The following is a 23,475-nucleotide window of genomic DNA, read 5'->3' on the forward strand; positions in this document are numbered from 1 at the left end:
GGTTCTCTATTGGCTATCGTTCTTTCCTACGTGACTGCATCATCGTCTGTTCTCGGGGTTCCCCACACACAACAGGATATCTGATCATAAATACTGAACATGTTTAATATTTATCATTTGAGATCAGTGCAGCCAGGATGGACTTCTGAGCCGATCGGAGGATGTAAAAAACTCTCCTAACATTCCTCACACCACAGGAACATCTGGAAAGATCATCTTTAGAACCATCAAACAATCAGGACTTGCTGACCATCGTCTGGTGGAATCAGGACCAGAATCAGCTGGATTCTAGTGTAGTGTGGACCCGGCATTAATTAAATTTAAATGCTAAGAAAATGCAGACAGAAAGATCCACAGTGCACAACCAAACAGGTGCCACTATCTAAAACTGGGGGTTTAGCTTGTCCAATATAATCGGTGGTGGCTGGTCTACCACTGAGCACTTGACTGTAGGGTAATTAGGCCCAAAGACTCATACTCATACTTCTAGGTACAATGTGATGTATCATACAATGAGTTATGACTTTGATCAAAGAACTGAAGTCATGGGAATGTACTGTACATTGTGCTAAGTCTTTATTACAGCTGTCAATTGATTAAAATATTTAATCGCGATTAATCGCATGATTGTCCATTGTTAATCGTGATTCATCACAAATGAATCACACATATTTTATCTGTTCTAAATGTACCTTAAAGGGAGATTTGTCAAGTATTTAATACTCTTATCAACATGGGAGTGGGCAAATATGCTGCTTTATGTAACTGTATGTACATATTTATTATTGTAAATCAATTAACAACACAAAACAATGACAGATATTGTCCAGTCAGCATAAAACAATATGCTCCAATCATAACATGTCAAACTGCAGCCCAACAGGCAACAACAGCTGTCAGTGTGTCAGTGTGCTGACTTGACTATGACTTGCCCCAAACTGCATGTGATTATCATAAAGTGGGCATGTCTGTAAAGGGGAGACTCGTGGGTACCCATAGAACCCATTTACATTCACTGATCTGGAGGTCAGAGGTCAAGGGACCCCTTTGAAAATGGCAATGACAGTTTTTTCTCGTCAAAATTTAACGTAAATTTGGAGCGTTATTTAGCCTCCTTTGCGACAAGCTAGTATGACATGGTTGGTACCGCTACTGAGCTGCTACAAATCTAAAAACAGCAAGTTGCTTTAATGCGTTACAGAAACTGCGGTGTTAAAACAAATTTATTACGCGTTATTACAGCGTTAACTTTGACAGTCTTAGTCTTTATCCATCCATATTTTTGTAGTTACATGTTTTGAAACAATGAGTGCATTATGTGTGTTACAGAGATTATATAATAAAAGACAACATTGTCAGCTGCTCATTAATGTTTTTTTATGACTTATTTTATGTTAAAACGACTGTACATTAACCAGTGACTGAAACCATGCTGGATTCGTTTGTGGTAGTCAGGGGAATGAAGGCATCACTTAGCTGGTCTAAGCACCAAACACTGCAGTAAGCCTTTCACTGTCCCTTTGTTTCTTTAAATAGGATGAGCACTTTGTGTGTGTGTGTGTGTGTTTGATCACTCATCCGTCCTGTATCCTCACTACCCTGTTACATAACATCACAACACCTGCATCTCAGCAATTCCCTTAACAATGGCAGAGGTGGTGTGTGTGTGTGTTTGTGTGTGTGTGTGTGTGTATCTAGTACATTCATGCACGTGCTTGAGTTTGCCTGATTACGATTTTTTCATGCATATGGCCATACCCGGGATTTAGTTTGCATCGTGTTTCATCACATGAAGCATGCGCAATTCAAAGGCATATCAGCACACACACGAACGAGCAGGTTACACAAGCACGTGATCACATACTGAATGTCTCTAATGTTAACGTGGACGGATATTTTGGAGTGTGCGCATGTACATAGAACATGTGTACACAAACACTTCCCCGGGGAGCAGAGATGAGAGGTGAGTACAGGACGGGAGAGCAGCTCCCACACTGCTGAACACACTGCTGAACACCAGAGGATCAGATGACAAGCTTCAGCCAACAACACACACAAGCTCATGCAGTATGCACAGACATGAATCATGTTTCTGTCTCTTTCTACCTCTCTCTCACATATGCATCCCAAAGGGTAACTCACTGGACATGCTAACTGCCCTTTGTCCAAAAGCACTGATAGATCATGTCTTTGACACAGGCACACACACATTATCTTATGATAGAGTTGTTACACTGAGCCTCTACCCTTCTGGTAGGCTCTGGGGGTTACATATGTTCTGCTGCTCTAACGTGAGGCTGGGTGGGAACTATGGCTGTAATTGTGTCAGTCCTACACACAATGATCAGCTTCTATCAGTGTCCTCACACACGGGACAAACAACTATTTAACCTTAAAGGGTTACTTCTGTGTTTTTCAACCTGTGTCTAAGTGATAGGGGTGTAACAATGCCTGTAATTGTATTGAACTGTTCAGCTCAGTCCGCGACATCCTCTCGGTACGCCCTGTGAGACAAACAGCTGTTTATGTCTACTACTCGCACACGCGGAACATAAATTCTGGAACATGACTTTTACCCGGAAAGTTTTGGCAGCGCACCAGTTGTTGTCTCTCAGCTGTAGCAGCGCTGTAGTTCACCAGGTTAATCAAGCTCAATGGACAACGTTCTGTACCAGACTGTATGCCGGCTGTTAAACTGAAGTCGGGTACATCTGTGGATTCTAGGGGTGGAACGGTTCACAAAATCCACGGTTGGGTTCATATCACGGTTTTCGGTTTGGTTTGGTTCATTTATGTTACAGCGAGGAGGTCATGTTCTGATTTCAACATGCTTTTCATTTATTTGGCAAAAATAAGTAAACTAATGTTTGCCTTAACAAAAGTATGGCTTACATAAGGAACATAAACACTTCATCATTGACAAATCTTAATTGAAAGAATAGGTCTTCTACAGTAATTAGTGCAGACAAAAAATGCAGCTTTGTTATTTTCATATAAATATGATGTAATTATAAACTAAGGCCATACATTGAAGCATAAGATCAACCAGAACTACTAAAAAACATAGCTTTTTATCTCCCACTCATTCAACAGTGGCTCATTGGCCATAATTCTTACTATAACAGTTAAGATACTCAAATACTGACATATTGTCAATAAAAAAAATAAATAACAAAAATGAAATCACAAATGTCTGTAATGTAATGTTCCATCTTAAGGCTGTTGGTAAATCCTCAACTGCTGCTTATGCTAGTTTCTACAGGGCCGGCACAACAGACTAACATTCACACGTGAAGGCTCACGCTCTTTGACCATCTGCTTTAATTCTGTATTGTTTATGATGGAGTGTGGTCGTATATGCAGCGATAAACACTCTTATAGCATTAGATGTTATTAATTCTGTATAGTTTATGATGGAGTGTGGTCGTATATACAGCGATAAACACTCTTATAGCATTAGATGTTATTAATTCTGTATTGTTTATGATGGAGTGTGGTCGTATATGCAGCGATAAACACTCTTATAGCATTAGATATTACTTTGGCACGGTGTGAATCTGCAGTGGGAGGCTGTCTGAACGCTGCAGGGGAACGGACTCTCCGTCCAGTCTGCTTTTGTTTCGCTCCGCTGATCGACACATTCAGGCGATGCCGTCGTAATTAAATGTTTCAAGTGTCCACATATAAACCCGACTTCAGTTGAGCAGCGTTGACATTATGGAAAGGACCCTACAGAGAAATAAGAGCGTTTTCTTTACCTTTCGCTTGATTCAGGGTTTCTGACAGTGTATTGTAAGGACAGCGATGCTTTGGCCTGGCCTGAGATGACTCCCCACCGAGCCAAAGCATCGGAGAATTATCTATTTTTAAGATGTTTTTTTAACTGAAATGTGTTCCACCAGTAGAGAACTCTGTTAAGGAATAACTGTGGTGGATAGAGAGGGAGAGACAGACAGAGATAGAGAGGGAGCGTGTGTGACGGAGTGACGGTGAGATGATGTCAGCCATAACTAGCTGTAGCGTAGCAGTGCAGTGTGAGTACAGTTCAGGCTGTCAGTGAATAAATGCTACAACTCCTCAAGGCACAAGCCAAGTTCCAGTTTCTTGTAGGGTTTCCCATACATGACGCACAGCAGGGATTTACATCTCCATGACAACAGCTTGCCTGCTTGACGTGACTGGTGGTCAAAGGAGCGGATGTAAAAACGGTGGATACTTTTATTTCCTTAATTCTTCACAATAAAAGCCCCCCTTTATTTGGTTATTCAAAAGCTTTTATTATGAAGCAACAAAATCAGGAAATGTCATCAGCAGCAACTCAACACAACTCCTATATAGCTGAAAGCAAAAAAAGTCAAATAAAGCAGATCTCTGAAAGTACAAGGGAAGCAGGAGATTCAGTTCCAAGCTACAAAACTACTGAGAGCTGAACACACAACGTCTGTCTCTGGTCTCCTGCACGCTTGTTCTACTGAAAAGATACTTTAGAAAATACCAAGCAACACTTTCTGTACTGCAACACAACACTCTGACAACACCAACACTCCTCTCTCCAACTCTCACTCACGTTTCCACCGCTGCCTTCTGGCAACAAGTCACATGACCCAATACCAGACCAGAAGGTGAACGGTAAAGAAAACCCTTGAATTTCTCTGTAGGGTCCTTTCCATAATGCTGTCAGACACTTATAATAACAATCTGAGCCTGTCAGTGGCAACAACAAGCACTTCTAGTGGACGTACATTGATGGTGAAGAGTTGCCCTGAGTGATTACATAGCAGCCTGTTTGTGACAGCCGTCTGCAGCGCTCTCCCTCAATACTGGACCAGTTTAAAAGAGTGTTGTCCCCGTTAGTCACTTAGACACAGAAACATGGGATGAACGTGGGTTGAAAAATACCAAAGTTAACCATTTAACAGATACACACATACACATACATATACAAGGTTTATAAGACAAGTCTAGATTTGAAGACAGCAGTTATCAGCCAGATCTTTCCCAAAGCAGAGATCTCAATTAAAAGCTATTATGTCTCATGAGTATATCTGTCTTGTTATAATATAATACGAAAGAGATTAAAAACAAATCCTTTAACATACTTTGGTAAGTGAGCCATGTCATGGTTAGATTTAATTAAGAAACCTTACACACCCTGTTTCTGTGAGAAGATGCCAAAGAGACGTGTGTGTGTGTGTGTGCGTGTGTGCGTGTGTGTCTCTCTCTCTTTGTCAGTGTCCACAAAAGTGCGTCTCGTAAAAAGGAAAAAGTTCAATTACAAATACAGTCAAAGACAAAAATATACAAGATAGAAAATGCATGCAACCTGAAACACTGCATGCAATACAGAGATTGTGCAAATGTGTGTTTGCCTGACACACATGCACACAGCCTTTTGGCTGTGTGCATGTGTGTCAATACGACTGACAGAATACTGGTTGAGCTAGTTACCGGGCACTGTGCCAGTCATAATAAGCACTGTGATTCTCACTTGGAAAAAAGTTGTCCTGCCTGCTAACCTGTTTGGGCCTCATGCAGAAAATATTCCTTTAAATTTCTCTTATGTTTTCTCTTAATTTTCTATTAAGAGAAAAAATTAGAGAAGTCAACTCCAGATGCACCAAACGTTCTTAACCATCCACATCTGCTCTTACCCAGGTGTGCTGAATGATGAATCCCACTCAAGGGACTCAAGGCACTTCATAGTGGATGACACGTCCTCTGTTTGTATAATCCCACTCAAGGACACTTGGGCAAGACGTGTGGGGCACCATAATAGTTTGTATTGGCTCAAAACTGTGTTATTTAGTGCGGTAATTGGTAAACTGTATAATCAAAATAGTGAGAAATTGTACCTGCTAGCAAGAATGCAACTAGTCTCTAGAGAAGTGGATCTGTGGCATATAGACTTCCATCCAGTGTCCCTACTAGGGATGTTAATAATTAACCGTTTAACCGTTAACACACATTAAGAATGAAACGATTAATGCTATCGGTTAAACTGTTAAAAGAAATATTAAAAATGAATTAAAAAGCTGAGCAAAACTCAGAGGAGACACTTGTCAGTTGAAGGAGAAAAACTGGTCCACCTTAACAGCCCACCGTAAGAGAGTATGAGCCGGAGTTACAGATACAGGAAGATGGCTCTCGTCTTGAGGAGTTGTAGCCTCGTAGCATTTATTCACCGACAAATAAACTGTACACACACTGTCTGCTAAACCTAGGTTCACAGCTAGAACGCCACCGACAACCCCACACCCACAGTGAACGAAGCACCGTGGCTGCTACACTAACTCTCCTGATGGTGAACTGGAGACAGTGAACGCAGCACTGTGGCTGGTACAGTAACTCTCCTGAAGGTGAACTATAGACAGTGAACGCAGCACCGTGGCTGCTACAATAACTCTCCTGACGGTGAACTAGGGACAGTGAACGCAACACCGTGGCTGCTACAGTAACTCTCCTGACGGTGAACTGGGGACAGTGAACGCAGCACCGTGGCTGGTACAGTAACTCTCCTGACGGTGAACTGGAGACAGTGAACGCAGCACCGTGGCTGCTACAGTAACTTTCCCTGACGGTGAACTGGAGACAGTGAACGCAGCACCGTGGCAGCAACAGTAACTCTCCTGACGGTGAACTGGAGAGAGTGAATGCAGCACCGTGGCAGCAACAGTAACTCTCCTGACGGTGAACGCAGCACCGTGGCTGCTGCACTAACTCTCCTGACGGTGAACTGAAGACAGTGAATGCAGCACCGTGGCTGCTACACTAACTCTCCTGATGGTGAACTGGAGACAGTGAACGCAGCACTGTGGCTGGTACAGTAACTCTCCTGAAGGTGAACTATAGACAGTGAACGCAGCACCGTGGCTGCTACAATAACTCTCCTGACGGTGAACTAGGGACAATGAACGCAACACCGTGGCTGCTACAGTAACTCTCCTGACGGTGAACTGGGGACAGTGAACGCAGCACCGTGGCTGCTACAGTAACTCTCCTGACGGTGAACTGGAGATAGTGAACGCAGCACCGTGGCTGCTACAGTAACTCTCCTGACGGTGAACTGGAGACAGTGAACACAGCATCGTGGCTGCTACAGTAACTCTCCTGACGGTGAACTGGAGACAGTGAATGCAGCACCGTGGAAGCAACAGTAACTCTCCTGAAGGTGAACTATAGACAGTGAACGCAGCACCGTGGCTGCTACAGTAACTCTCCTGACTGTGAACTGGAGACAGTGAACGCAGCATCGTGGCTAGTACAGTAACTCTCCTGACGGTGAACTGGAGACAGTGAATGCAGCATCATGGCTGCTACAATAACTCCCCTGACGGTGAACGCAGCATCGTGGCTGCTACAGTAACTCTCCTGACGGTGAACTGGAGACAGTGAATGCAGCACCGTGGAAGCAACAGTAACTCTCCTGAAGGTGAACTATAGACAGTGAACGCAGCACCGTGGCTGCTACAGTAACTCTCCTGACTGTGAACTGGAGACAGTGAACGCAGCATCGTGGCTAGTACAGTAACTCTCCTGACGGTGAACTGGAGACAGTGAACGCAGCATCGTGGCTGGTACAGTAACTCTCCTGACGGTGAACTGGAGACAGTGAATGCAGCATCGTGGCTGCTGCAATAACTCTCCTGACGGTGAGCTGGAGACAGTGAACGCAGCACCGTGGCTGTTACAGTAACTCTCCTGATGGTGAACTGGGGACAGTGAACGCAGCACCGTGGCTGTTACAGTAACTCTCCTGACGGTGAACTGGAGACAGTGAATGCAGCATCGTGGCTGCTACAATAACTCTCCTGACGGTGAACGCAGCATCGTGGCTGCTACAGTAACTCTCCTGACGGTGAACTGAAGACAGTGAATGCAGCACCGTGGCTGCTACAGTAACTCTCCTGACGGTGAACTGGAGACAGTGAAAGCAGCATCGTGGCTGGTACAGTAACTCTCCTGACGGTGAACTAGAGACAGTGAATGCAGCATCGTGGCTGCTGCAATAACTCTCCTGACGGTGAGCTGGAGACAGTGAACGCAGAACCGTGGCTGTTACAGTAACTCTCCTGACGGTGAACTGGGGACAGTGAACGCAGCACCGTGGCTGTTACAGTAACTCTCCTGACGGTGAACTGGAGACAGTGAACGCAGCACCGTGGCTGCTACAATAACTCTCCTGAAGGTGAACTGGAGCCAGTGAACGCAGCATCGTGGCTGGTACAGTAACTCTCCTGAAGGTGAACTATAGACAGTGAACGCAGCACTGTGGCTGCTACAGTAACTCTCCTGACGGTGAACTGGGGACAGTGAATGCAGAACCGTGGCAGCTACAGTAACTCTCCTGACGGTGAACTGGAGACAGTGAACGCAGCATCGTGGCTGGTACAGTAACTCTCCTGACGGTGAACTGGAGACAGTGAATGCAGCATCGTGGCTGCTACAATAACTCTCCTGACGGTGAGCTGGAGACAGTGAACGCAGCACTGTGGCTGTTACAGTAACTCTCCTGACGGTGAACTGGGGACAGTGAACGCAGCACCGTGGCTGTTACAGTAACTCTCCTGACGGTGAACTGGAGACAGTGAACGCAGCACCGTGACTGCTACAGTAACTCTCCTGACGGTGAACTGGAGACAGTGAACGCAGCATCGTGGCTGGTACAGTAACTCTCCTGAAGGTGAACTATAGACAGTGAACGCAGCACCGCGGCAGCTACAGTAACTCTCCTGACGGTGAACTGGGGACAGTGAACGCAGCACCGTGGCTGGTACAGTAACTCTCCTGACGGTGAACTGGAGACAGTGAACGCAGCACCGTGGCAGCAACAGTAACTCTCCTGACGGTGAACTGGAGAGAGTGAATGCAGCACCGTGGCAGCAACAGTAACTCTCCTGACGGTGAACGCAGCACCGTGGCTGCTGCACTAACTCTCCTGACGGTGAACTGAAGACAGTGAATGCAGCACCGTGGCTGCTACACTAACTCTCCTGATGGTGAACTGGAGACAGTGAACGCAGCACTGTGGCTGGTACAGTAACTCTCCTGAAGGTGAACTATAGACAGTGAACGCAGCACCGTGGCTGCTACAATAACTCTCCTGACGGTGAACTAGGGACAGTGAACGCAACACCGTGGCTGCTACAGTAACTCTCCTGACGGTGAACTGGGGACAGTGAACGCAGCACCGTGGCTGCTACAGTAACTCTCCTGACGGTGAACTGGAGATAGTGAACGCAGCACCGTGGCTGCTACAGTAACTCTCCTGACGGTGAACTGGAGACAGTGAACACAGCATCGTGGCTGCTACAGTAACTCTCCTGACGGTGAACTGGAGACAGTGAATGCAGCACCGTGGAAGCAACAGTAACTCTCCTGAAGGTGAACTATAGACAGTGAACGCAGCACCGTGGCTGCTACAGTAACTCTCCTGACTGTGAACTGGAGACAGTGAACGCAGCATCGTGGCTAGTACAGTAACTCTCCTGACGGTGAACTGGAGACAGTGAATGCAGCATCATGGCTGCTACAATAACTCCCCTGACGGTGAACGCAGCATCGTGGCTGCTACAGTAACTCTCCTGACGGTGAACTGAAGACAGTGAATGCAGCACCGTGGCTGCTACAGTAACTCTCCTGACGGTGAACTGGAGACAGTGAACGCAGCATCATGGCTGGTACAGTAACTCTCCTGACGGTGAACTGGAGACAGTGAATGCAGCATCGTGGCTGCTGCAATAACTCTCCTGACGGTGAGCTGGAGACAGTGAACGCAGCACCGTGGCTGTTACAGTAACTCTCCTGATGGTGAACTGGGGACAGTGAACGCAGCACCGTGGCTGTTACAGTAACTCTCCTGACGGTGAACTGGAGACAGTGAATGCAGCATCGTGGCTGCTACAATAACTCTCCTGACGGTGAACGCAGCATCGTGGCTGCTACAGTAACTCTCCTGACGGTGAACTGAAGACAGTGAATGCAGCACCGTGGCTGCTACAGTAACTCTCCTGACGGTGAACTGGAGACAGTGAAAGCAGCATCGTGGCTGGTACAGTAACTCTCCTGACGGTGAACTAGAGACAGTGAATGCAGCATCGTGGCTGCTGCAATAACTCTCCTGACGGTGAGCTGGAGACAGTGAACGCAGCACCGTGGCTGTTACAGTAACTCTCCTGACGGTGAACTGGGGACAGTGAACGCAGCACCGTGGCTGTTACAGTAACTCTCCTGACGGTGAACTGGAGACAGTGAACGCAGCACCGTGGCTGCTACAATAACTCTCCTGAAGGTGAACTGGAGCCAGTGAACGCAGCATCGTGGCTGGTACAGTAACTCTCCTGAAGGTGAACTATAGACAGTGAACGCAGCACTGTGGCTGCTACAGTAACTCTCCTGACGGTGAACTGGGGACAGTGAATGCAGAACCGTGGCAGCTACAGTAACTCTCCTGACGGTGAACTGGAGACAGTGAACGCAGCATCGTGGCTGGTACAGTAACTCTCCTGACGGTGAACTGGAGACAGTGAATGCAGCATCGTGGCTGCTACACTAACTCTCCTGACGGTGAGCTGGAGACAGTGAACGCAGCACTGTGGCTGTTACAGTAACTCTCCTGACGGTGAACTGGGGACAGTGAACGCAGCACCGTGGCTGTTACAGTAACTCTCCTGACGGTGAACTGGAGACAGTGAACGCAGCACCGTGACTGCTACAGTAACTCTCCTGACGGTGAACTGGAGACAGTGAACGCAGCATCGTGGCTGGTACAGTAACTCTCCTGAAGGTGAACTATAGACAGTGAACGCAGCACCGCGGCAGCTACAGTAACTCTCCTAACGGTGAACTGGAGACAGTGAATGCAGCACCGTGGCAGCTACAGTAACTCTCCTGACGGTGAACTAGAGACAGTGAACGCAGCACCGTGGCTGCTACAGTAACTCTCCTGACGGTGAACTGGGGACAGTGAATGCAGCACCGTGGCAGCTACAGTAACTCTCCTGACGGTGAACTGGAGACAGTGAACGCAGCATCGTGGCTGGTAGAGTAACTCTCCTGACGGTGAACTGGAGACAGTGAATGCAGCATCGTGGCTGCTGCAATAACTCTCCTGACGGTGAGCTGAAGACAGTGAATGCAGCATCGTGGCTGTTACAGTAACTCTCCTGACGGTGAACTGGGGACAGTGAACGCAGCACCGTGGCTGTTACAGTAACTCTCCTGACGGTGAACTGGAGACAGTGAACGCAGCACCGTGGTTGCTACAAGAACTCTCCTGAAGGTGAACTGGAGACAGTGAACGCAGCATCGTGGCTGGTACAGTAACTCTCCTGAAGGTGAACTATAGACAGTGAACGCAGCACCGTGGCAGCTACAGTAACTCTCCTGACGGTGAACTGGAGACAGTGAATGCAGCACCGTGGCAGCTACAGTAACTCTCCTGAAAGTGAACTATAGACAGTGAACGCAGCACCGTGGCAGCTACAGTAACTCTCCGGAAGGTGAACTATAGACAGTGAACGCAGCACCGTGGCTGCTACAGTAACTCTCCTGACGGTGAACTGAAGACAGTGAATGCAGCACCGTGGCTGCTACAGTAACTCTCCTGACGGTGAACTGGGACTCAGTTGTCTGTTGTGCTCATACACTGCAGCTGGCGTACCGCTGCATGAGACGCACTAATCTGTGTTCCACTGTCAAACATCCTGCAGTTGGGGGAAAAGCTATCCTGCAGGCTGTGACCAGGCCTGGACATGCACTTCTGCTGCTTTAGGTGAAAATCAATCATACTGCCCCTCTATTAGCAACAGGGACAGACTGGGACAGAAACCCATTCTGGGACTTTAAGATGGAGAAGTATTTTATGCGAGCACCCATAGGGTGTGAGCTGAAACATTTTGGGCAGTAATTTTACCACTAATACAGTTATTGTGCTTTTAAGAGAATGTGATGATGATGAAGACCTTCAAGACTCTTCATCGTGGATGACACCTCCTCAGTTTGTATCAGCACGTCACCACTGAATCCAAACCAGACCGGCCAGCTGAAGCACTAGTCACAGTTCATCACGTTCATGATGTAAATGACTGAGCCAATCAGATTTCAGACAAAACGAGGACTAGTCCAATTTAGGAGGGGTTGCTCGTCCCCCCCCCTCAATATTAGATTGTCCCAGTCTGACAGGCAGCGTTCTGCTCTGTGCTGTCTGCCTGCAGTTACCGGTGACTTTTTATTATATTATTGTTATTTTGCTCATAATTAAAAGTTGGCCCACATCTCGCCACCCTTGCCAAAGTGCCGCCCTAGGTAATTGCCTAGTTGGCCTCTATGGAGGCGCCGGCCCTGGCTGTGACGTACAGGCGTAGAAGCAGCTCTGTAGGAGTGTGTGTTCAGTCAGAGCCTACTTCTATCGTTGCTTCCAACGACATCAAGCTCTCTCTGGCCCGCGCTCTCTCACACAGTAGTAAACATTGTGGCTGCACCGGCTGCTCCAAACGCCGTGAAAAACACTCTGCCTCTATGATCTATTTATTTTTAGAAATTCTGAATTTTATATCTTAGAAAACAGAATAGGGGCAACAGTCTGGAAAAAGAAATGGTTTTCCATTCTCGCTTTTCTTTCATCCATACTCATCCAGACCTGGAAATTACTAAAATCAAATTTCATACTTTTCCATCCTTTTCCTGTAAGTAGCCCACGTTTACTGTACAACAAATCTCCCTTTTTCATCCCCTATTTTTTCCAATTCTGTCCCCTCATCTGTCCTCCTGCATGAGTGAAGTCACAGAAAGTGGAAAAGTCATTTCAGGCTGGGTGTGTCGGAGCCTCCGGCAGGTAGATACTGTCCGTCAGTGAGGTAGTGAAGACGGGACAACTTAGCTCATCTTCCTGTGCATGTCAGTTGTATTTCCTTGTTTCCCACACACAAAGGGAACTACTATCAATGTAAACTCCCTAACAGGAATGCATACCCACATAAAACATGTTGTTCAATCAATAGTGGAGGTGTGTGTCCCTCCCATGAGATTCTTGGGAGGGACATATTGTTCAGTAGGTGTGTAACCTACTGAACAGGAAACTACAGTTCTATTTCTGTGCTGTGGTTGTCCTCACCCTGCCCTGCTGGAAAACACTGGAAAACACAACAGTATGGGTTAACTCTCTCTGTCTCCCAGTCACTCACACATACTCATCTCATAAACCCAAACCAGTGTGAGCCATTTACCAGGGGGGTTTACACCCAGGCCTGACACAAACCAACGAGTCTGAAACCACGCTGTGGCTCTCTGTTTCTTTGTTTTTTTGTGGTTAAAATATGACATTTAGCAATATCAAACATTCATTAGAGTAAAAATATTGTGATGACTAGACACAAAATATGTGTGGTAAATTATTTACCATCCATCCAGCTCCATGAACATTAATGTGTTGACAGAATTAATAGGTTGCTTTTCAACAAAGCAAATGAATAAAGGAATGTTGATGTTCTAAGTGTGGTGATATTTCCTCACATTGTGTGTTTCCTAATAATACACTGGCAATAAGGTGACAGGTTTCAGTGATTATTGAACAATGTCTTTGTTAACAAAGGAACGGGTGGTCCTGGAACAACAAGACTTTTTAAAGTAACTTAATCATAATTTGTCAGCTAAATCAAAGGTTTGGCAATCAGAACATGACATGTAGCACGGCATGGAAGTGAAAGCAGAACTCTAGTTTATTTCAATATGAATTTGCAATAAAAATATTTTGTGTGCTAAAAAAAGAAAGAGAATATGTAGATATATAGTATATAGATAGTATATATAATGTTATAATTGATGTTTTTCTTTTGGTTTTGTATACTGGTATGAGTTGCTGGAAGATGTATTGTTATATGTTTGATGTTTGATATAGTATGTGTCTTGTGGAATGGCATTACACAGAAATAAATACTATAATAAATAAATAATAGGGCTGTAAATCGATTAAAATATTTAATCACGATAAATCGCATATTTTTTATTTGTTCTAAATGTCCCTTAAAGGGACTGTTTGTAACTTTTTAAGCGTATAAATGTAGCAGGTCGGGACACATGCGCGCTCGCATATGCGCGTTCACGTGTTGCCGCTGCCTCTCCTCCTCTGCCTGCTCGCCTTCACTCAGACAGCACGCGCGTTTTCGTGTACTCGCTCAACCCCTAGACGTGAACGCGCGCTCACTCCACACTGCAGAAGAGTTAGTTTAACTCTGAGAATATCTAGTGAATGTACAGTGGATGTTTGTGCAGAAATAACTGCTGCAGCTCCTCCAGACCAACAGAGGTTTCCCGTGTCTTGTGAAGTGACGGAGCTCTGCAACGAGTTACGTTGATGTCTCGTTACCGACCGGGTGCCGGTGTCTTCCTGTTCTCTCCGGCTGTTGGCGGAGAGAACAGGAAGACTCGCTGCAGAGCCCCGCTGCCTCAGCCTGCGTTGAGGCAGGAAAAGCCAACACTAGGATCAGATCTAAATCATGTTCATGGAGAGACCTTCGTCTGGTCAGCTAACATTACTGCCAAGCAGCTGAAATATAGAGTGATATTGTGGTTTTAGCTGACGTGTGTCTCCTCACTGTTTTGAGCGATGCTCGTTCAGGTATATTTAGAGCGAGCAAGCGCGAGCCCGACGCTGACTTTCGTTGATTTCACGGCCACAGGTGTCGCTGTTAACAAGCATTTCTGAAAGTTACAAATAGTCCCTTTAAGGGAAGATTTGTCAAGTATTAAATCCTCTTATCAACATGGGAGTGGACAAATATGCTGCTTTATGCAAATGTATGTATATATTTATTATTGGAAATCAATTAACAACACAAAACAATGACAGATATTGTCCAGAAACCCTCACAGGTACTGCATTTAGCATAAAACAATATGCTCCAATCATAACATGTCAAACTGCAGCCCAACAGGCAACAGCAGCTGTCAGTGTGTCAGTGTGCTGATTTGACTATGACTTGCCCCAAACTGCATGTGATTATCATAAAGTGGGCATGTCTGTAAAGGGGAGACTCGTGGGTACCCATAGAACCCATTTACATTCACTGATCTGGAGGTCAGAGGTCAAGGGACCCCTTTGAAAATGGACATGACAGTTTTTCCTCGTCAAAATTTAGCCTAAGTTTGGAGCGTTATTTAACCTCCTTCATGACCAGCTAGTCTGACATGGTTGGTACCGATGGATTCATCCGTTTTTTTTAGTTTCATATGATACCAGTATCTTCACTCTAGCTTTAAAACTGAGCCACTACAACCTAAAAATAGCAAGTTGTGTTAATGCGTTAAAGAAATTAGTGGCGTTAAAACAAATTTGCGTTTAACTCCTTATTCTCACGTTAACTCTGACAGCCATAATCAATATATAACTCCTCTTACTGATTGACACACTGGATCCTAATCAGCTCACTTTCACAAAAGTTGAGAGGAGAAAAAAAAAATTCTGTGGCAGCTTTTGGATTGATCAGTGAGGAGACGTTTGATGTGGGGCGTCACCGTCTGTTAAATAAGCACACTTCCTACAAACAGATTAACACAGGCTTACAAGCTGCTGGTTTGAAAGTGTGGAACTTGATATCGGAGCTACATTATGTGATGTGGTTTGCTCTGCTCACCACACTTATTTTGAGCTTGACCGCAGCTTTCTTCTACATCCGTCATCTGTCAATAAAAGGGCTCGTTTGGCAAGTTTGATCTTGTTAATTACCAGCAAGGTTCTATCTTACTACCTGCTGTCACAATGCACTAACTCCACCCAAAAATGCAGAATTTTGTGTGTGATGTCAATGATTGATACCAGTAGTTAGTTCTGTCTGTTTTGTCCAATTTCAATGTGTTGAAATGGCTATTCTGTATGATGTGTTACTAACTACAAAATACCTCTCTTTTAAACACAACCATTTAGCAAAACAAATAGTGATTTTAACATTAAAAAATGCTTTACTGTATTACTGTAAAGTGTGTTTTCCATGCATTAGCAATCATAAACCTCCTTCCCCAAGTCAACTATTAGTGTTGAGATTATTCAGCTCAGATCCCTTCATTCATCAAGAGGACAAGCACACAGTTAGTTCCACATCTGGCTAAGAAGTTTTAACACACAATACTTAAAGTATTTTACTGTTTTGATTAATAAGTATTAGCAATACTAATCAGCGCAATAAATGCACACATTAGTATGCAGCAAAATGATTTGTGGTTCAGTGATGCATCAAGTCAAATATTACCCTAAATGTTTGAAATATAATGTAGGATAAATCATTCAATCCCAGTGGGGGAAGATTTAAATGAAAATACCAAATAAGTCTTTGAATTAATTTGTTTATTTGAGTCCCTCTGAGCTCCTCTGATTTCATTCAATGTTAGGGGTGTAAGGAAATATTGAAAAAATTGAATATCGCGATGTTATGTTTTATGATGCTGTAGTGATTCTCCAAAACACTCTATTGATTTTTAATTAATAGTTTACATGTAAAGATGAACTCAGACAATACTTTTTAAGAGATATGTGCTCTCAAAGTAGTGCTATGATGTTTGATGTTACAGGGACTGTGATAAATACAGATCCCACCGTTCAGATCTTTTTTCCCTCAGATTTTATACATATTGGTGTGTTCTTGGTACTATAACAGTTTTCCTAAAATTAGATTTAAAAATCCCAATATATCGCATTACTTAAAGTATCACAATATATTGAGATATATTGAATCGCCAGATTCTTGCCGATACACACCCTTATTCAATGTTCGATATATTTTACACAAAAAACATTAGATGGTAAATTCCAGTATTTCAGTGTTTGAATTACACCGCAGCTTCTGGGGGAGCCCTATTTTCAGGGGTAGGAGGGAGGTAACTGTACACAGTACTGCACTGTGCTTTGTTATTGTCAACTATAGTGGTTATTTCAATAAAAACACAATTCAAATGATTAGGAATTAAATGATTGTATATCTATTTAAATATTTGCTTTGATAAAGAAAAATCTTGCATCAGTAAATGTAATTATATATTATAGGCTACTTAGAGCTAGTGTTAGGAAGTTAAACAAGTCAGAATTCTCTCTAATATCTGTTTTATATTGCTGTGAAAACATCCCCTTCAAACAACTGGATACATTCAAGTTTCTCACCAAAAACATAATTTTACAAGATTACATTTGAACACATCATGATAGTTAGAATTTACCTTCGCCCAATAGTCAATTTTACGGAGCAGCTTGAACGCACCATAATGTAACTCAATGGAACCTCCGTTAACGTTCGTATCTCCGGTATATAACCAGTCAGCACTGAGCTGCTAACGGCTAATGTTACTATCTCTCCTCCTGCTGATTTCAACACAGGTTTGTTGTTCACAGTGTCGCTTTATCAGGGAGAAATAGGGCGCGACCCCTCAGGTTTAGTAGTAGTAGCGCCACGCTTTTGAGCTTTTCCCTCCTCCATGGCTCCGGTCCCAAACAAACTGAAACATGATACAGATTCCTTCTGGGGCCGCCCCGAGCTGCTGAGAGCGGACGGCCTGCCTCCTACTGGAGCAGGCGCCGCTATTCTGTCTAGGAATATAGACAGGTGCTTACAGCGAGTTTAACACTAGTGACTCAGCGCTCGGCAGGTCGCAGGTGATTAGAGAGCCTGCTAGGTCTATAGCTAGTGCGGTTCTGGAGTCCAGTAGCTTAGTTAGTTTATCCAGAAAGGGAAACCTCGATAGTATAGACTATCAGACTGATAGCATAGCTTACAACATTGAGACTGTCTCCCTCCCCCGGCCTTGTACTCACAAACTCCCTCTCCCAAAGAAACATGTAAACCACAAACATCTGATAATCATCCTTACCAATGGTGGTGGTGAACTGTCCCATGAAGCACCTGATCAAGTTTTACAAAACACGAGACCTGAGGAAATCCTAGTTGTATCACCACGCCGTCGCGTACGCAGGACACTAATCCCCCAAACTGACACAAGGCATCTTGTTAAATCACTACCTCATCTGCTGCCAGCTCTATTAATGGAAGCTGCAGCCCTAAAACAACCCTCAAATTTGGTTTTCTAAATATCAGATTGTTGTTTACCAAAGCCCTACTGATAAATGATTTGATTCTTCAACATGGCCTGGATATGATTGGCTTATGTGAAACATGGCTGAAACCATTAAATGAAGCTTTCCCACCTAACTTCACTTATGCCCATGTTGCTAGGGCTACTAAACAAGGTGGACGTGTTGCCTTAGTCTACAAATCTCTTTTTAATTTAACCTCCAAACATGATACTAAATTGAACTCATTTGAGTCTCTCAAAATGAATTGCCTTGTCCAGGGCACCATGCTCCATCTTGTGGTACTAAACAGACCGTCTGGCCCCTATTCACAATTTTTAGAAGAATTCTGAGAATTTATCTCAGACATTGACATTCACATATCTGGAGGTCAGAGGTCAACGGGCCCCTTTGAAAATGGCCACGACTGTTTTTCGCAAAAATTTAGCGCAAGTCTGGAGCATTATTTAACCTCCTTCTCGACAAACTAGACCAAAGGATTCCTTAAGGTTTCTAGTTTCAAATGATACCAGTATCTTCATTCTAGCTTTAAAACTGAGCCGCTACAACCTCTGAAAGATTGATTGTATTAATGCGTTAAAGAAATTAGTGGCGTTAAAACAAATTTGCGTTAACACGTTATTAGCGCGTTTGACAGCCTTACTGTCTACTACTGTATGTTGCTATGTGTATATCTGTGTTCTGGCTGTGAAAAAAAATCTCTCACTGGGAGATTAAAGATCTAAATCTAAATCTATAATCTACTATTCTAGTCTCCAAATCTATGACGTCAAATTAAAAAGTTTTTTTTTACATAGGGGGTAAGATACGAGAAGAAGATCATGAGGTGGGGTGAGCATATGCGCCACAGACATGTAGAGCAGTCGCAGGTTTGATGCCAGACCTGCATTGTTGTGAACACATTGATGGTACGTGTCCACAGGCTCCGTGCTTACCACGCTTCCCATTCATTGTTTATGTAAGCAGCCGTGCAATGCATTCTGGTAGCGTGGCGGCGCGATTCGAGAAACGGAGCGTCACAATGGCCCCTCCTCATTTGCATAAAGTTGAGGGCTAGTCTACTTTATGCAAATCAGGGGCGTCCGACGCGACTCGCTGCCTCTCGAAACTTCCGAGAATCTTTTAAAATAAACGTTGTCGATGGAAAATAAAGACAGATTTAGCAACTGTATGGATTATTTCTCACCTCAAACGTTCTCAGAAACATATTTCGGTGGACTGTTTTCGTGAAATAAGAGAAGAAAGTTTCCAAACAAGCCTCCATACTGTTTACGGAATGAAAGCTGGGAGCAGCAACAGAGGGAAAGTGTTCGTCCAATCAGGTGGGGACAGCCTTGTGTCTAGTGACAACCCACCAAGCTTACAATGCTGGGAAGCGTCGCGTCCCCTCGCGATAAAAAACGCCCCTGTGGACACGTACCATAAGAGGTGGTGATACAGAGCTGCATGCCACTTTCATCCTCTTGGTGACAAAGCTCTTACTATTTCAACCTATTTGACAGATCAAATTCATGAGGTTCTTACTTGATGAGAGCTGTCGTGGGTGTGTCTTGCTGCTTTCGCTGATCCCTGCATTGAGGAGCACTGGATGATGGAGGACTTGGAGACGGGATGGAGAAGGATGTAGGAAGGGTAGAGGAACGGAGGGACAAGGGGAGGATAGAGGAAGAGGGAGTGGTCTGTCTCAGCGGGTTCTTGCCGCCTCGTAGAAGACGGAGAGACTTGACTCTGATAGGCTGGACGAGGCTGTGGTTGCTACGGCGAATGGCCACCTTGCCAACAGGTCCTGTACCCGTCCTCTTGAAGTTTTGCTCTGATCTGGAAACAAAATGACAGAAGAGTTTAAGGTCTAAATAACTTCCCCAATGGTTGTTCATAAATTGATATGGAAATTGGCCATTACCTAATTTGAATACATTATATTATATATATGGGGCCCGTCTGTGTGGACTCGGATGGGATTACAACTGCATTTCCAGTGTTGTGATATGCCCTTTATCCTCAGGTGCAGGTCTACAGTACCAACATACACCAAGAAACACCTGCATGGTGGCTACCTCATTACAGAGTAGGTGTGGGGGGTGGAGTGAGGGAGGGAGTACTGCTATTTCTGAAAGAATTTGAAGCAGGAAATGATGAAGACTTCATGTATTTTGAAGATATGAAGATGTAATGTATTGTAGGGAAGTACCGATACTTTGATACCAAGTCAATGCCAAAATTCTGAAAACGACGACGTGATGGTACTCATTTTTCTAGAGTACTGCAGATCCGGGGATCATGGCTGGAGACTTACAGTGTAACCTCGTCCCAGTGACGATAGAACATTTCCCTGATACTGTTACATTGTGAACAAGAAATCTGTGTTGATATCGGCAGGAGGAAATGAACAGTAGCTGTTAGCGGTTAGCAACCAGTGGGTAGCCTAGTCCTTCTTGGCAAAATAACAGAGCTAACAGCTAACGTTAACAGAGGTTACGTTTAGCTACATTATGATGCTCTATTCAGTAAAATGTATCATTGGGCGAAGCTAAATAATAAGGTTATCATGATGTGTTCAAATGTAATTTCGTAAAATGTTGTTTTTGGAGAGAAAGTTGAGGCGGATCATCAAGGATTAATAATAAATTCATAAAAAACATCTGGAAACCGTAATAAAAGAATGTATGTTGAAGTATATAGGATTTATTGTTTTGTTTTTTATCAAATTGGGTATCAAGAATGATGGAATTTCACTGGTATTGGCTACTGACCACTAAATTTCTGGTAGCGTGACATCCCTACTTTATTGTATATACAAGGTAAAAGGCTGTCAGTTGATCCTTGTTAGGTGCTTTATTAATCTTATTACAACAAGTACTTTCAGGTTAGCAGACTTCCAGATATATACAGTATACTTTTAATATGGATACACACACAAACAATGCATGACAATTCTGAATAAAAAATACCTAGTATCAAAACCAATAAAATATATAATGAAGTTCACACAACTGTGAAATACCAGTAGAAAGGTGCTTCTTTCTTTTCTTTTTTTGTTAAACAAAAACTGCAACCAAAAAGAATCATTCAAGATTGAAATCAAAATATCAAGACGAGTTCGCCGGTAAAAGGCAAAAATATTAAATCTAGTAAAACGTGTAAAAACCACCTATTACAGCTCAAACAGGCCTCTTATCTGGCCTCAGATAACCTACATTAGCATATTTAGCTACCTTATTGACTCTGTTGCTACAGACGGTGAAGAGATGAACAATCTGAAAAGCTCTGAGGCAGATCAGGACTTCCACAGTAACAAGGTTTAGTTTTCTACACACAGATAACCGTACTTAAACTATTTATAGTCTAATGCTGGCCTGCACTCCGTGCCATAAACCACCTTACATTTTAAACTATACAGAAAATAGTCAAAGTAACTGGCTGTCATTAAGGCAACGCTTCAATGCTGAGTCCTCCCTACACATGTCAGTCCTTTTAAGGACCCGACGTCTCTTCTCCGCTGCTTTTTATAGCCCAACTACATACACTAACTATATTCTGTACACTAACCATGTTCTGTACAGATGTATATGCGAGTCATCCTCAGTTCCCCTCTCTCATTCCCGACCGAGCCAGAGACCTCCACCATTTGTTCCTGTGAGATTTCAGTGAGTTTGTGAGGTGCGCACCGTGTGCCCACAGCGCCCGGAGGAGAAGCTCCAGTCATGACTGCAGCTAGAGAGGGGAGATGACTAGAGCAACTCTGTCAACACAGACGCTGTTTGCACGTAATCCTGCGCCCAATGTTGATGTAGCAGTGTTATTTAATAAAAGGTCAATAAAGTTAATGTTTATTACATCTAGGGCTGGGCGATATGGCCTAAAAATAATATTGTGATATTTTTAGGCAATATCGCGATACACGATATATATCGCGATATTTTCAAATATCCTCTAAGAACTTCATAAATGCTCGATTTAACCCTTTGATGCATACAATCACACCAATATGATGATTCTTGTAGTCCCTGCAGCCTATGTCTGCATTAAAACCTTATTGTTTATATTCATTAGTGGTTTCTATTGGAACTATTTTAATCTTGCATGCAAAAAGGGGGAAATCACAAGTTCAATTTAACAAAACAGTATCCAACAGTATTCACTTTAACCAAATAGTTATCTGGCAATACATGCTTTATATATTTTGATAAATACATAACACACACACACACACACACACACACACACACACAAACACACAGGCAGTTTTTAATGGTGTGTAATAAATGTAAAGTAACTTATTGTTATGTTTACCAGTAAGCTGTTATAACATTTCTGATTATAAAAAATATTATTTTCCCAGCAGTGTAGAAAGACTCACCAATCACGAGGTGCAGCCTGTTGCCAAACCTGCAGTCTCTCCCACTTCTTCAGGCTGACAGCTTTGGTTGTGTTAGCTGGACGTTCATATTTTGGATCAAGTGTCTTTATGAGTCTTTTGAATCCGGGCTTTTCAACTACGCTAACGTTGTGATATAGGTGTTTACAGCGGCCGTGATTTCTTTGCATTTTGCACTTTTTTGTCATATGGGATTGCTTTGGAAGGCGAGGAATCCAGTCATTTCCCTCTGGGCTGGTTCTGGCTGCTTTGGTCGTGTTCTCGCTACCGTACTCGCTTTGACGCTTCAGTTCTTTCGCTTTCTCCGTGCTGGCTCCTTCTCTCTCCGCTGCTTCCCTCCATAAACAAAAACACGCCGGCCGCATCAACACACACTCGCCCAGGAGAGAGGTCTGGATCGGGGTGGAGTCTGTGACGTGTGGGTCTGTGTCTGTGAGAGGGAGCCGGAGGGAGAGAAGGAAATGCCAAAGCGAGTCTAATGCTGGCGGGGTGGCTTAAAAACATTACGTGACAATTTGTAGTCGATGTTCGCGATAGTCATTTTATATACCGCGCATGGGACAAGTCGCGATACATCGACTTTATTCAATATATCGCCCACCCCTAATTACATCAATTGAATATTTTGACATTTAAAATTTTCATTAATCGAAAAAATGACAATAAAGTTGAACTTGACTTGAACTTGAGAATAAGGTGGATAGAAGTCTGATAGAAAATGAGTCTACTTCTCTCTTGATTTATTCCTTCAGTAAACATTGTAAACATGAGTTTATGGTCTCAATCACTAGTTTCAAGTCTTCTTCAATACAGCATGATGTTCATTTAGTAAATTATGGTCCCATTTAGAGTCAGATAGACCATAAAGCAGGGGATGCTTTAGGGCGGGGCTACCTTATGATTGACAGGTTGCTACCGCGGCGTTGTCCGGTCTGGGAGTTGTCTGTGTTTTCATCTTACAACTTAAACCCTTTCACTGTGTGTTTTCACTTCATGAAAGTTAATTAGAACCTTTTTAGTCGCCTAA

At 43.8% G+C, this 23,475-nt stretch overlaps 1 protein-coding gene and 1 long non-coding RNA gene across 2 annotated transcripts in view; one reads left to right on the forward strand and one right to left on the reverse strand.

Moving 5' to 3' along the window:
* Positions 1 to 23,475, reverse strand: part of LOC119486229 — a 63,955-nt gene that overhangs the window by 22,702 nt on the left and 17,778 nt on the right. The window contains exon 3 of the mRNA XM_037766192.1: positions 19,595 to 19,888. Within this exon, the coding sequence (XP_037622120.1) occupies positions 19,595 to 19,888 (294 nt within the window). The remainder of the gene's footprint in view (positions 1 to 19,594; positions 19,889 to 23,475) is intronic.
* On the forward strand, positions 10,157 to 10,527 carry LOC119486233. The gene is made up of 2 exons (XR_005206493.1): positions 10,157 to 10,323; positions 10,434 to 10,527. It is a non-coding gene; the product is annotated as an uncharacterized LOC119486233 (long non-coding RNA).

The sequence above is a fragment of the Sebastes umbrosus genome, chromosome 4 (assembly GCF_015220745.1).
Source record: "Sebastes umbrosus isolate fSebUmb1 chromosome 4, fSebUmb1.pri, whole genome shotgun sequence".
Taxonomy (NCBI): domain Eukaryota; kingdom Metazoa; phylum Chordata; class Actinopteri; order Perciformes; family Sebastidae; genus Sebastes; species Sebastes umbrosus.